This window comes from Antechinus flavipes, chromosome 2 (genome assembly GCF_016432865.1).
Source record: "Antechinus flavipes isolate AdamAnt ecotype Samford, QLD, Australia chromosome 2, AdamAnt_v2, whole genome shotgun sequence".
NCBI lineage: Eukaryota > Metazoa > Chordata > Mammalia > Dasyuromorphia > Dasyuridae > Antechinus > Antechinus flavipes.
In genome coordinates this window covers 274,244,300-274,259,021 of record NC_067399.1, presented here as the reverse complement: position 1 = coordinate 274,259,021, position 14,722 = coordinate 274,244,300, and the positions used below count along the sequence as shown (strand labels likewise).

Below are 14,722 nucleotides of genomic sequence, written 5' to 3'. Positions count from 1 at the left end.
ACACCCAGTGGCTTGTTAGCAAAAAAACAATAAATACAGTGTGAAGCAAGGCCCTCTCCTCATACAGCTGTGATAATATTAGAGCACTGAAAAACACACATTCCTTTTCCTGGGCAGCGATACAAAAGCAACACGCCCATCCCGTTTCTCCCGTGGCTTTGGACAAGATGTCCCAAATCACCCTGTTGAAGAAATTTTTAAGTTCCTTAAGGAGGTTATGGCGTTGGAAGGGACGTTTAATTTTGGTGGTGTAAACAGTTCTTTTCACTGTAACTTCTGGCCTTAGAGAGGTGCCTGAATAACTTGCTCATGGGCACCTAGCTGGAGTAATCTGAAGGATCCTAAGTCCTTTTTCCAAGACCAGCGCCAGCCACACCATTGTGTGGCCTTAGCTCATAAGGAGTGTTGGCCTTATAATCAGAAAGACAGAAGACTCGGCTTTGTCTGATGCTTTCAGTAGATAGAACTTTTGGTTTAGAACCAGAAAGACCCAAGTTCAAATCTAGCTTCAGATATCTAGCTGTGTGACTGTGGGTATGTTATCTGCCTTAGTAAAATGTGGATGTAATAATGGCATTGTGAGTTTTAAATAAGATTTATAAAGCACTTGCACAGCACTTGACACATAACAGACAGTAAATGCTTGTTCCCTTCCTCCAAGAAACTACCAGATCTATTAATCTCTTTGAGCCTCACTTATTTTTTATATAAAAAGAGGAGGGTTAATAATTCTAGCATTAATATTTACTTCAAATGATTGCTTTAAGGCATAAAAAAATTTAGAATGAATGACAAACAAATGAGAAAGTATTAAGTACTACTTATTTATATTCCAAGGAAGTTCTGGAAATATGGACACAAAAACGATTGCCTGCCCTAAAAGAGCTTATATTCTCTTTTTAATAGGGTAAAGATAACACCTATAAGGAATATTTTAGTATGAGTATCTAAAACTAAAACAAGTGACACAATTTTGAGGGTCTCTAGGTTATTCACATTTGACACTCAAGTTTCCATGGTCTTCAGCTTGTAGCAACTACTCACAGATTCTTAGGGTAGATGAAGGATCTGTTTCTCCCCAAACTACAGTCCAAAAGACCCATCTGGTGAATTTAATAACCAATAGATCCAATTCAAAGCAAAAGAACTTTTAACTATAAAATGTCTTCCCCCATAAGCCTGGGGTACCATTTCCCTGCATATACATACATTACTGGGAAGGGGGGAAACAAATTTAGAGTACATTGGTCCTGAAGCACCACTGTCAGAACCCATATGACCAGGGCATTTTATGCATAACTCTTGATATTTCGCTTCATGGACCTCTGCTCCACCCCAGGTATAGCATCTCTGCTGGTTAAGATAGTCAGTTGGGATCTCTAGGCAGGTCTGCTGCCTTCCAACTGCCAGGGCTAGCTCTTGATTGAATCCAAAAGTGAGCTTGCTGCTAGAGGTCATAAGCCTCTCTGTGAGAATGTATTTCTGTTTTCTGTCAAGCCACTAAAGCTTTTGAACTGTTCCTTCCCTTGGTGACCCCTGTTGATTATGTAGCTCCATGTTCAATGACATAGATGATGATGAGTTTGGGAAAGGAAAAAATTCCCTATCTGCCTTTTGGTAGAATCTCAGAGCCATATTCCACAAAGCTACTCCATGCCTCTAAGACCTCACAGTAAGTCAAACTATCCTCTGGGCAAGACAGACTTAGTCTTTTTTAAAAATGATTTTTTTTTCTAGTAAACATTTACTGCAAGTTAAAACAACTTTGAGGTACCATCTCACATCTCTCAGATTGGCTGACAGAAAAGATAATTATGAATGTTGGAGGAGATGTGGAAAAACTGGTCACTGATACATTGTTGGTGGATTTGTGAACTAGCCATTCTGGAGAGCAATCTGAAACTCTGCCCAAAGGACTATAAAATGGTGCATACTCTTTGTCCCACCAGTGCCATTACTGGGTCTGTAATCCAAGAAAATCATAAAGGAGGGAAAAGTACACAGTGTACACATGTACAAAAATGTTTGTGGCAGCAAAGAATTGGAAAATGTGTAGATGCCCATCACTTGGGGAATGACTGAGCAAGTTGTGGTATATGAAGATAAGGGAATAGTATGGTTCTATAAAAATGATGAACAAGCTGATTTTAGGAAGGCTTGGAAAGATTTACATGAACTGATTCTGAGCAAACCAGGAATACATTGTACACAATAATAACAAGAACCTACAATGTTCAACTATGAAAGACTTGGTTCTTCTCAGTGGTTCAGTGATCCAAGGCAATTCCAATAAACTTTGGACAGAAAATGCTATCTGCATCCAGAAAAAGAATTACGAAGATTGGATCAACACATGCTATGTTCACTTCTTTTTCTGCTCTTTAGTCTCTCCCATGTTTTTCCCCTTTTGCTCTGATTTTTATTTCCCAACATGATTCATAAAGCAATATGTATTAAAAATAAATATTTTTAAAAGAAGCACTTACTTTTCTCTCCCCCATTAAAAAACAAAAACAAACCAAAAAGCCTTGTAACACATAGAAAAACAAAACTAATTCTCACATTGGCTTGGCCCAAAAATATGTGATCTACTGAATCTGTAGCCCAAAGAGATCAAAAGAGGGAAAAGAATCCACATATGCAAAGCTATTTGCAGCAGCTTTTTTGTAGTGGCAAGAAATTGGAAATTGAGTGGATGCTCATCAATTGGGGAATGGTTGAATAAGCAATGGTATACTAATGTAATTGGATATTATTGTCCTAGAAGAAATTTTAAGTGGGCTGATTTCAGAAAATCCTGGAGAGACTTACATGAGCTGATACTGAATGAAGTGAGCAGAACCAAGAAAACATTGTACAGAGTAACAGCAAGGTCATATGATGACAGCTATATGACTGACTTAGGTTTTCTCAGCAACACAGTGATCCAAGAAATTCCAATAGACTTGGGATGGAAAATGTCATGTGTAGTTAGAGAACTATGGAGACTGAATATAGATTTGAAGCATCTTTCCACCTTTTATTTGATTTCTTTTTCTTGTATTTTCCCCACTTTTGATATGATTTCTTGCACATAACAAATATGGAAATGTGTTTAAAAGGCTTGTACATGTATAACCTAAAAATGTGTGTGTGAAAGAAAGGAGGGAGGAGCAAGACAGAGAAAGAGAAGGGGGGGTGATCAAGACAGAGGGAGGGAGGAAGAGAGAGAAGGGGGGGGGAATTGGTGCACTTTACTTTAGAAAGTCAAAACATTCAGATAACATAGATCTTGTCGGTGTTTACAAAGTATGGGGAGGAGTAATCTGATTGAATGGGAAGGGCAGCTAGCCATTGGCTGGGTGAAGCTGGGCCACATCCCTGAAAGACTTGAAAAAGCTAATCCTGGACTAATTTTTAAAAATGCTCCAAATCACTTAATAGAATACAGAAATGCAAATTTTAAAACAACTCTGAGTTTCTACATACAACCTTGAAAAAGCAGGGCAAGTAGTATCCCCACTTTACATTTGAGAAACCAAGATTCAGTTAAGAATTTGCCCAAGCTCCCACCAGGAGAAACTAGAGCTCAAGCCCGCAGCTTAGCCTAGTGGTCCCGGCCAGGATGCAAATCCTTGTACTTGAATGTGAACAAAGGGTTTTATGCGGGAAATGGGGGTGTGGGGACAGAGGAGGGTGCAGTAGTCAATGTCAGTTTCTGGACTCATCAACACTAAATTACATCTCAGGGGACATAAAACCCCACCACTCCGCCTCTCCCAGGGAATGCCTAATAAAACTACACCTGATACCACGCCTGACTCCGGCTGTCAGAGGCAGGGGAAGAACAGACTCCTTTGCCTGACTGCTCTGCCTCTGAATCTCCTTCCTTAGCTCCCTAAGACACCCACTTTACTGGAACCCCAAAACCCAGGGCCTTAGGATCTGCTTGCTGTTTGGCCTCTCCCCATTCTTAACCGAATAATCCGAGGCATCCACAGACCTGTCAGTGTCCAGAGTCCAGGGTGATTTTTGGTCCTAAACGCAGCCCTGCCTGACGCGACCTAATGCAGACGCTTTGTACCCCCTCCTCCTCCCTGATTCCTGAGCTGCTCTGGCCACAGGTCTGAGACGGGTGTGGCTTGGGCGGGCTTTAGGACCCTGAGGTACCCTGGGGCTGCTGGACACTCCTTTAAGCCTCGGGCTGTCTGACGGTCCAGCACAGCTGCTGCGGAGTCCTTGCCCGCACCTGGCTGGCCCGGGCGGGCGGGGTGATGGAAGGCCTGGTCCGCTTGCTGCTGTGGCTCAGCTCTGGGGGTAAGCGCCATCGCCAGCGACCGCTTGTCTCCAGGACCTGCGGGGCCCCACCCGGCCTCGCCCAACCTTCGGGAGGTCGGGACGGGATTGGGGTCTTCTAGCCCCAAACTCTTGCAACCTGTCAGGGTGGAAAGGGGTAGGTAGGGGCGTTGGGAGGGACCCGGGAACAGCCTGCACCTCCTGGGTCCACCATAGGGCCAACTACAGTGGTCGGGACGGCTAGCTGGCCCAAATGATCCCTCCACTTTTCCCGTGACGTCTTCTGGGGACCCCTACCTGAGTAGTGCACCAGGATCCAAGTTCCAGGAAATCAAGGGCACTCCTGACTCCGGCCCTTTCACCGGAATAGATCTGAGACTCCCGAGAAGTTGAAGACTCAGTTTGGGGAGAGCTGGGGGAGAATATGATTTTAGGATTGGAAGGGAAGGGGCTGACGGAGGAGCAGGGTCAGTGTCCGGGAGCTTTGGATTCTGCTCACCAAGAACAGCAGGAGGAGCAAAGATTCGGGAGAGGGAGAGGGGGAAAGGAGTCCTCACGTGAGAAGGAGGCCACACAGACATTTCTCTTTGTAAGCCCGTGGCGAGGGTCAGGATTGGTTTTGCCAATGCAACGGGTTGGGTTCTGTCGAAGCTGCCTAACCCCTCATTCTTACTTCCCTGCCCAATAAAACACCTCAATTCTCTCTACTCCTCACCATGCTTTGAAGGTGGGGAGCTCTTTAATCTAAGATTGGGGAGAAGGTTTTGAAGGGTTAAGCCTAAGGGACTCCCTGCTTTATTTGCCCCCCACTAATACTGGAATCACAAGGATTTTAGAGCCAGAAAGAATATTAATGACTGTCTAGGGATTTTTAATCTGGGATCTACAAGCCGGGTTCAGCTAACTGGGATGGGGGAAATTCCACTTTTATTTCATTATCATTGTTTTTCTTTCTAATTCTCTGTATTTTATTTTCTTCTGAGAAGGCATCCACACCCACGATACTGGTTTATGATCAAAAAAAAAAAAAAAAAAAAAAAAAAGCTAAGCATCTTTGACCTAGACCTAATTTTACAGACCAGGAAACCGAGGCCCATTTCCTTGCTCAGGGTCACACAGCCTTCAGTGGCCGGGCTGAAACTCAAGCCTGTTGCCACACCTTTCCAATCCTACGCCCCACCCCCACCCCCACCCCTGTTATTCTCTGGATTTTTTCTACAGGTGCCATTCTCTGCTCCTCGAGCTCCGAGTCTCCGGTACCTTCCCTCACACCCCCGCCTCTGCCGCCTCCCGTCCTCAATCTCGAGAGGACCGGTGTCGTCTCTCACAGTGGCACTCAAGAGCCAGCAGTTTTCCATGGCCTTTCCGGTGAGACTTCAGGTCTCCCTAGCTGCAAGACCGCCCCTCCCTCCCAAATCCCGCAGCTCCCCTCTTGCTCCCCTTCTCCTAGTCTCAAAAGCGCTCCGCCCAGACACTTCCAGCCCCACCAGCCCGTCTCGATCTGACTCCTGGGCTCGCCCTTGCAAGCCTTTCTAGACATCCGCTATGAGGGGCTGGACAGGACTAGGTGGGACTCGCGAAGCTTAAAGGTTCGGACGATGACCCTCCCATTCCCCTTTCCTCTCCTCCTCCCGCGTCCCCGGACTAGATGGTCAGTGGCAGTTTTCCACCTGCGGAGCTAGCGGGAGGCGCGGCCCCACGCAGGCGCAGTGCGACGGGGCGTACGCGGGAGGCAACGTGGCGGTGACCGTGGGAGCTGAGGGCTCCCTGCGGGGAGTGCAGCTCTGGAAGGTGCCGGCTCCCGCCCGTTATCTGTAAGTGCCTGGGCTGGAGGAGGACGGGGCGGAGGCTCGGAGTGATTCACGTTAGCCCAGACACAGTGCTGGTCAAGGGACTGCCCCCACCGTGGTTAGGAAACATAAGGGATGAAGAGATAAAGGGAGGACAGATTCCGCCGTGTGGGGAGCTCTCAGAGGGGCTCTCAGGAAAACCCAAACCAGCAAACCTGGCCTGTCCTTGCCCCCTTCTCCCTGCCTAACACCTCCTCCTCCTGACTCAAAACAAAACACCAAACCAATGGAGACGGAGATACGTTCAGTGAGCAAACTCATCACTCTGAAGTGATGGCACTTAACCCGAGCCCTAACTTTCCCGTGGGGAGGGGCTTGAGCCCTGATGGGGATGGCTAAGGAGTCAAAGCTGGCTTCCCCCAGGATCTCTGCTTACGGGGCCGCCGGAGGCAAAGGAGCCAAGAATCACAACTCTCGGGCCCATGGGGTCTTCGTCTCGTCTATCTTTACCTTGCACCAAGGGGAGCTGCTCTACATCCTGGTGGGGCAGCAGGGAGGGGATGCCTGTCCCGGAGTAAGCAGCGGGGAATGGGGACGGGCGGGGGAACGGAGACGGCCTGAAGTGTTTGGGAAGCGGGACTAAGAAACGAGGAGCTGTCGGAACCCACAGTCTGTTCCCTCCTTGTCCTGTCCCATTCTGTGCCGGCAGGGGAGCCCGGAGAGCCAAGACGTTTGTCTCGGGGCTTCTACAGCAGCGGAGGAAGAAGAGAAGGCGGCTGGAACCCCAGGATCCCTGGGTCGCAGGCGCTGGGCTGGAGGGGGCGGGGGCGGGGGGGGCGCCTCTTACGTCTTTCGGGTAGGTCCCTTCGACTCCCCCGCCTCCCTCAGGGGAAGGCTGGCTCCTTCTTTCTGGCTTGTGTATCCATCCCCAGGACCCGAGGGCCCTCCTTCATCCTCCCGACTCCAGGTGAAGGAGGGTCCTTGGGAGACCGACCCCCTGACAGCGCCCATGTCCTTCTCAGCGGCTGCAGTCGGGGGAACTGGAGCCTCTGTTGGTGGCTGCGGGCGGCGGGGGCCGAGCCTACCTGAAAAGGCGACAGAGAGGCCCTCCGGTCCCGACCTGGGAGAAGCTGGAGAACCGGACCTCAGCGCCCGGGAGTGGCGGGAGGGGCGGGGCCGCAGGTGAGAAGGCGCCTGGGCCCCTCAATGACCGGCTGGCGCTGGCGTCCGTCCCCACGTGTCCATGTCTCTGGGACTGCCTGCGTCAGCTGAGGCTCTTGTCCGCTCTGCAGGTGGAGGAGGCGGATGGAGATCGGGAGCTCCCTCGGCACAGGGCGGTCGCTCTGTGCTGGAGGGAGCGGAGGGTGGCCAGGGCTGTCCGGAAGCCTGGGCTGCGCTCCGCTGGGCTCCGACTGGCGGCTTTGGGGGCGGGGGCGGACCCTGCACCGCGGGAGGCGGCGGCGGCGGCTACCGGGGTAGGTGACTCCCCAGCGGGGCTGGCACGGAAAAAGGTATCCCTGATTTATGAGAATGGGGAAAATCGGTAGCTCTCCCTCTTCTTGGGCACCACGGGCGTGGCCATGATTTGTGGGATCAAGGATGAAGTGCACGGTGTCAGGAATCGAGAGCTGCACAGTGATTTGGGGCTGTAAGCCGAGAGGAGAAAACAGCAACCACACAGTAAAACGAACAGTAAAATTTTATTGTCTTTAGCCTATAAACGCTTCCATTTCCCCTATTTTTCCTTTGAGGATCCTGCTCTGGGATCTACCTGGCAAATAGACTTCTAACTGTGATCCTGGGCAACTCACTTAAACCCAGTTGCCTCACTAAAAAAGAAAAAGGATTAAAAAAAAAAAAAAAAGACAAATAGACGTCCCCTCCAGCGGCCAAAATAATTCTGATGTACCGACGTTCGGCTTATCTTCATCGCTACTCGATGTTCATTTGAATATGATCGTTTTTCCTGCCACCCCTGAAAACACACTGTATCTTATTATAAGCCCAATAAGAAGGAACCCATTTTTTAGAAGTATGAGAGAAGCATCCGAGAGAAAGACTTATGAACATGCATAGATTTCAGGAGTGCCAAGAAATCCTAAACAAGCATCTCAGCAAATGTTGGAGCTGAGGTTGATGTGATTTGCTTACTCCCTTCAACCTCCATAGAAACACAATGGGATAGTTACAGCACTCACTCCATACTCTCCTCTAGAAGTCCCTCAATTCTTCATTGCCTCTTCTCAGATATGTCCTAAATGGAAGGAGCTCTAACTTGTGGGACCTTCTGAGTTCTGAGACTAATTCCCACTGTGTCGTTTTAATAACAGTGGATTTGTTGTTAAATGACCCGGGATGGAATTCCAGCTGTTCAGTGACGTTGGGGATAGCACTTAACCTCCCTGGGTCCCAGTTATCCTCATTTGTGAAATGAGAAGGTTGGAATCAGTGATATCTAAAGGCCTGACCAGATTAAATCCTATGATCTCTGTCTGTCTCTCCATCCCTACCTCCCTCACTCCCCAGGGGGTGATACTTCACAGACAGATGATCTCTGGACAGATGGGGAAGATGGCGTTTCCTTTGTACATCCCAGCAGTGAGCTCTACCTGCACCCTTTGCAAGGTAAGTCTCCATTCTCATATTCTAAGCCTTTCCCCTTAACCTTCTTTGAAATCCTTTACATGCTCAATGCAATAACAATAGATGCCTTTGTTGTTTAGTCTGATTCTTTGTGACCACTTTTGAGGTTTTCTTTGCAAAGATACTGGAGTGGTTTGCCATTTCCTTCTCTAGCTCATTTTACAGGTGAGGAGAGACTGAGGCAAACAGGATTAAGTGACTTGCCCAGGGTCACACAGTGTCTGAGGCTGAATTTGACCTCAGGGCTTCCTGACTCCATGTTTAGTCCTCTATCCACAGTACCACCTAGCTGCATTTACACTGCAAAGCTTTCATACATTGTCTCATCTGATCATTGCCATAACCTTACCTTTGAGATGGATCCTATTATCATCCCCATTTTTTTATTTGTTTGAATTAGAAATGGAATAATTTATGCAGAAAATACATAGAAAAGCTCTCACATTGATCACCCCCATTTTAAAGAGAAAAATCAAGTGACTTGTCTTGGATCATTCATTGGATATACATCTAAGGTGGATCTGACTTAGGTTGCACTCCCTTTAGAAATACTTCGACGTCCCAAGGGCCGTGTTTATTAGGTGTGTGGGCTGTTTCTCAATGAAGCCGGGGCCTTCAACGCCGCTCCTCCTCGGGGCTGTTCCGATAACCACTTATTCCGCCTGCAGCTTTGACAGAAACTTGAACCCCCCTAGGCTCAGGAGTCTCCCTAGCGAAATGGCAACGACTCCGCTCCTCTCCCACCTTGTGGCAGGCTTCCCCAAACTCTTCCCCTGCCTACTCTGACACTTCTTGTTCTGGGCCCAACAGTCACGGAGAACCACGGCGAGGTGGACATCCGGCTGCACCTCAACTGCAGTCACTGTCCCTTGAAAGAATGTCACTGGAAGGCTGAGCTGCGGGCGGCTGTGTGCCTGTGCCCAGACGGCACCGCCTTGGTCGGGGATAACGCTACTTGCACAGGTACCACCCTTCCCCCGCCCGCCTCCCCTCGGTCCGGTCCCTCCTCCAGACTCTCAGACAAGAACACACAGTCTCAGGTGGGGTAGGGCCGAGTTAGGGGAGAGGCGGACAAAGCAGCGGCGTTTCCTCTTCTTCCGCCTGGGGTGAGTGAGGCACAATCCATTAATGATTAGACGGCCCAGAACTTAACTGTGGCTGGGTGACGGGGACTTTGCCCCAAGCTACCAAAATTTTGAAGGGTGCTGATGATATTTTCAGTCCTTCAGCAACATGAGGGAAAAAAAAAAAAAAGCATGGCTTGGTTGCTAAGAATAAATAGGAAACTACCAACGGCTGCCTTGCCCCAGCCCCAGTTAGGCTCTTCTCCGAGCCTGCCCTGCCTGCATTCGGAGCGAGCTGACGGTCTCCAGAGATCTCTGCCGCGTCCTCCGCCCTCCCCATCCAGGGAACACTTTGTGCCAATTGCCTCCAAGGGCTAGAAACGGCTCCTTATGGCAGTGGGGTGCTTAACCTTGAATAACCTTGCCAGCTGGAAGTCTGGGAAGGGCGCTCTCCTTTCTGGGGTGTTTCTCACGTAAGCAAGCAGGAGGGGTCCTGCCGTAACTGGGCTTCTCTTTGCAGAACTGCCCGCCCCCCTGAGCCCTCTGGTTCTGACCATGGTAGTGGTGGTGGTGATGGCTTCCACCCTGAGCCTGCTCTTGGTCTGTGGAGGTCTGGTAGGTAAGGAGCACCTGTGGGGCAGCCACAGAAGAAGGGAGAGGAAGCTAGGGGAGCCTCCAGGTTTCAGGAGGAGAGCTGGGGAGCTGGATCTGGGAGGGTGGGCTCCAGGTACAATCAGACCCCATGCTTGCGCCTGCAGCACACCAGCAGAAGTGGTGGGGCTTGTGGGGGACAAGACTGCCAGGAGCCGAGTTCTCTCTCAGCAAACTTCGAATCTCAGCCATCAGAACCGCCCCCAATCCCAACTACTGCCAGGTTGGGCTTTGTCCACCCCTGCCCTTGCCCCTCCCTCCAGGGCTTCTCGAGGTTCCCAGAGGCAATATCACTCTGCTCAGGTGAGATTCCTCAGACTCTTCCCTATGCCCCTTGTTCCTCGAGGCACAGAGTTGTAATATTTTCCAAGTCTTGGGTTTTAAAGGGTGGGAAGGTTTCAGGGGGCCACTGAGAGCTCAGCCACAACAGGTCCACCCAACTGAGTATGCAGTAGGTGTTCAATAAACGTCTGTGTGAATAACTGAAGTGCAGGTTCTTGTTGGCTCTGTGCAATTGCCAATCTTTGAGATTCTCCCAGAGCCCTTTCTCCAGATTCCAACTTGTCTTCCTGCAGAGCACTGGGACACGGTGCCTTTGGTGAGGTCTATGAGGGGTTGGTGCTGGGCATTGCTGGTGGCCCCAACCCACTTCAGGTGGCTATCAAGGTGAGAAGGAGCCCAGTGCAGACCCAGGGTGCTGGGGTGAGAGTAAGATCATGGACTTAAAGCTGGGAGGAAAGCAGTCCCTTCAGGAAACTGGAGCCCAAACAGACCCAGGGTCACACAGCGGGTGTTTTGTCACTGCACAACTCGCTATGGACGGAAGGACTGAAACAGGCATTTATTAAGCGCCTCCTACGTGTCAGGCGCTGTGCTAAGCCCTTTACAAATGCCGCATTTGGTCACCATAACGCTGGAGGGAGGGAGGCGCCATATATGGGTACTGGGGTCTAGAAAGAGGGAGAGGGAGGCCCTCCTCCAGCTGAGGTTGGCCCCGTCCCTCCCCAGAAAGATCCCTGATGATGGTGTCTCTCCCACCCAATCTTTCCTCTTGCATCTCCTCCTTAGACCCTCCCAGAACTCTGCTCCCAACAGGATGAGATGGATTTCTTGATGGAAGCCCTTATCATCAGGTATCCTGGGGCTGGGGGGGATTTGGAGCCTGATTGAGAGAGGAAGACCTGGGGGAGGCAGTGGTACCCCCGGACTCCGCCCGTTCCCTGGGCCGATTCCCAGTATCTGGGGGACTTCCCCCCTCTGGCACTAGGGAAAGGCGCGCCGCCGTGCCCACCTCCCTCTGAGTGACGGTGTGGGTGTTGTGGCGCTGGTTTGGTGCCCCTTGGGTGTGCTTTCAGTAAGTTCAGCCACCAGAACATTGTGCGGTGTGTGGGGCTTAGCCTCCGGACCCCGCCTCGGCTCATCCTGCTGGAGCTGATGGCCGGCGGGGATATGAAGAGCTTCCTGAGACACAGCCGGCCACACCCGGTAAGCCCCCTCCCCCGGTACCTGTTTCTATGAAATCTTCCGCGTCCCCTTCTTACTCCCTCCTGGAGACTAAAATTCCCCATCCAGTCCAATTCATCTCCCAGTCACCTTTGGCCCTCTCCAAGTGCCCGTGTCTCTGGCTTGGATCCTTGGACGGAGTGACCCTCCGCCCTCCCTTGGTCCCCAGGGCCAGCCTTCCCCGCTGACCATGCGAGATCTGCTTCACCTTGCCCGTGACGTGGCCCAGGGCTGCCACTACCTGGAAGAAAACCACTTCATCCACAGGTTGGGGAGCCTGGGGGAGAGAATGTTGGCTCAGGGGGACACAGCACCTGAGCCATGGAACCCTCAAGGGTGACTGTGCGCCACGCAGGTTGGGAAGGACAGAAAGAGGAGGGAAATGTCTTGGGAAGGAGGGGCAAGAAGGGGCCAGTGAGGATGGGCAGGGCCTGGGGAGGGCTGTCGGGTCCCTCCTTTCCTGGGAATTGAGGCGATGTCTCTGCAGGGACATTGCAGCCCGGAACTGCCTCCTGACCTGCGGTGGACCTGGCCGAGTGGCTAAGATTGGTGACTTCGGGATGGCTCGGGACATCTACCGGTGAGGGAAGCTGGGAGACGCCTGAAGGAGGGGGAAGGACGTACTGAGGAATGGCTGCAATAGCGAGGGCAGGGGGAGTCACGTGTCCGGGGGATGTGTCGGCACTCATTCCACGCTCCCTTTTTATAGAGCAAGTTATTATCGAAAGGGAGGCCGGGCTATGCTACCTGTCAAGTGGATGCCCCCTGAGGCTTTCCTGGAGGGCATTTTCACCTCCAAGACTGACTCCTGGTAACGGTCTCTTACAGCCCAGCCCTGAGCAATGGGGGCTGGGCTTTTCCTTGGTTCGGAGGGGGCTTCCAGCCCCGGCTGGGGTCCGCGTAGGACCTGACTGCCCTGGGGGCGGGGCGGGGAGAGACTCTGGAGGTTGTGCCCAGGCGGTGCCAGGCTGATTCCCGGCTTGGCACAGGTCTTTTGGGGTCCTGTTATGGGAGATCTTTTCACTGGGCTACATGCCTTACCCGGGTCGCACCAACCAGGAGGTGCTGGACTTTATCATCGGCGGAGGCAGGATGGACCCACCTCGGAGCTGCCCTGGCCCAGTGTGAGTACCGGGGCTGTCCGGAGGTGGAGAACACTCGGAGAAGTGGGGGGGGGTGGGGGGTGGGAGCACTCAGTCAGCCACTGCCCGAACCGGTAATACCCAGAATTCTCCTCAGGTACCGCATCATGACCCAGTGCTGGCAACATCAGCCTGACCACCGGCCCAACTTTGCCAGTATCCTGGAACGGCTCCACTATTGTTCCCAGGTGGGACTGCGCAGGGAGGTATCATCCTGCTTATACCCTGGAATCCTAGCGCTTGAAGGGACCTCAGAAATCATGCAGTCCTCCCCTCCTCCTCAGGTTACAGATTAGGAAACAGACTCAGGAAGGTCATGTGGGATTTGAACCCAGGTTCCCCGATTCTAGTGCCAATGAATGATCTTTCCACTACATTGTGATGCTTCTGCCAGAAGGTCTCAGGTCACATGTAAAGGAAACGAAGGGAAAGAGGGGTCTAAGTGACCTCCTTCCGTCTGAGTCTCAAAACCAAGCTTCTTCACAATGGAGTTAGATACAATCATTCACTCCTGTTCCAGGACCCAGATGTGCTGAACACACCTCTACCAGTTGACCTAGGGCCAGCCCCAGAGGAAGAGGGGACTTCCGTGCTGGGGAATGATCTCTCACACCCCCTGCTAGCTGCAGGCGGGGTGAATGCTCCGCAGCCTCAGGAGCTGCGGGTGGACAACCTTGAGACTTGGGGAGTGAGTTCCTCTGGCCCCAAGCCCTCCAAGGCCAAGGGGCTCCAGCTGCTGGACAAGAGGCAGAGTCTGTGGAATCCCACCTATGGGTCCTGGGCCTCCCCTGGTGTTGAGGGTGAAGACTCAGGCATTGAAGAGAACAGCACTTCCTCCCCCAGCCCTTCCCCCACCTTTCCTAGTGACCCAGCTCTCCTGAAGTCCAATTCCCTCCTCCCTCTGACTCACCCCCTCCCAGCCTGTGATGATGGGGTATGCTGTCTGTCAGGGTGGGACCTAAAACGGGGTGTCTCTCAGGCTGATGTGGAGGGACCTTGCTCTTCGGAAGCCGCCACTGCCTTCTAAGGGCATGATTCCCTCCCTCTGGCCACCTTAACTTGACCCTGCTGCTTCGAGGAGTGTCCCCCTCCTTCCCTCACATGCATCCCTCCTCCTGATCAGCTCCCAATCCCCACCATGACTCTGAATTGGTGACAGGCCTGGGACTCCTTTCCTTTTGCTGCTTGCCCTCTGAACTTGTATTTATAATGCTCTGGAATAAAAAGCTGCCCCTGGGATCTTAGGTTACTTATTATACTCAGGAAGGGTTGGGTAGAGGCAATTTTATCAGCTGGGCCCCATTGCCTCAGGCTGCTGCCCAAGTGAATGGCTACAGGCTAGACCAAGAAAGACCAGGCAGGCCCTGCGGTTTCTGCCCTCATCTGGCTGCCTCAGGCTGACTTTAGACCTCACCATACTTTTCCTTCTTCCAAGGCTTCATTCACCCTTGCTTCTGGGCTTGGACAGGCAGCACTGCTGGCTGGGAGGAAAAGGGGGTGATAATAGGATTACAGATTGTGTTGGATGGAAGCTCAGAAGTCACAAAGTTCTCCTTCCGTTTACAGATAAGGAAACTGAGGCCCGGAGACTAGACCCTGCCTGCAGGTCATTATAGTCTTTGTTTTACACCATGCCGTTGGTCAGGTCCGGGCT

General features: G+C 51.5%; 1 protein-coding gene across 1 annotated transcript; it reads left to right on the top strand.

Annotated features, from left to right (window-relative positions):
• The first annotated feature begins 145 nt into the window (after positions 1–145).
• Positions 146–14,307, top strand: LTK (leukocyte receptor tyrosine kinase). Its single transcript, XM_051977121.1, has 20 exons — positions 146–4,296; positions 5,497–5,643; positions 5,924–6,089; positions 6,489–6,639; positions 6,775–6,921; positions 7,088–7,247; positions 7,358–7,540; positions 8,592–8,690; positions 9,519–9,671; positions 10,293–10,391; positions 10,531–10,726; positions 10,999–11,089; positions 11,492–11,556; positions 11,779–11,908; positions 12,096–12,193; positions 12,414–12,506; positions 12,636–12,737; positions 12,916–13,050; positions 13,166–13,256; positions 13,589–14,307. Exons 1-20 carry the CDS (start codon positions 4,254–4,256, stop codon positions 14,093–14,095), a joined length of 2,856 nt encoding a protein of 951 aa, XP_051833081.1. The 5' UTR covers positions 146–4,253; the 3' UTR covers positions 14,096–14,307.
• Positions 14,308–14,722: the final 415 nt, after the last annotated feature.

Excerpts from the sequence above, each read along its gene's own strand:
- LTK (XM_051977121.1), top strand. The coding sequence starts at position 4,254 with ATGGAAGGCCTGGTCCGCTTGCTGCTGTGGCTCAGCTCTGGGG. Across the intron at positions 6,090-6,488 it reads CCGGCTCCCGCCCGTTATCT|GATCTCTGCTTACGGGGCCG; the intron begins GTAAGTGCCTGG and ends GGCTTCCCCCAG. Across the intron at positions 13,257-13,588 it reads GGCTCCACTATTGTTCCCAG|GACCCAGATGTGCTGAACAC; the intron begins GTGGGACTGCGC and ends CTCCTGTTCCAG.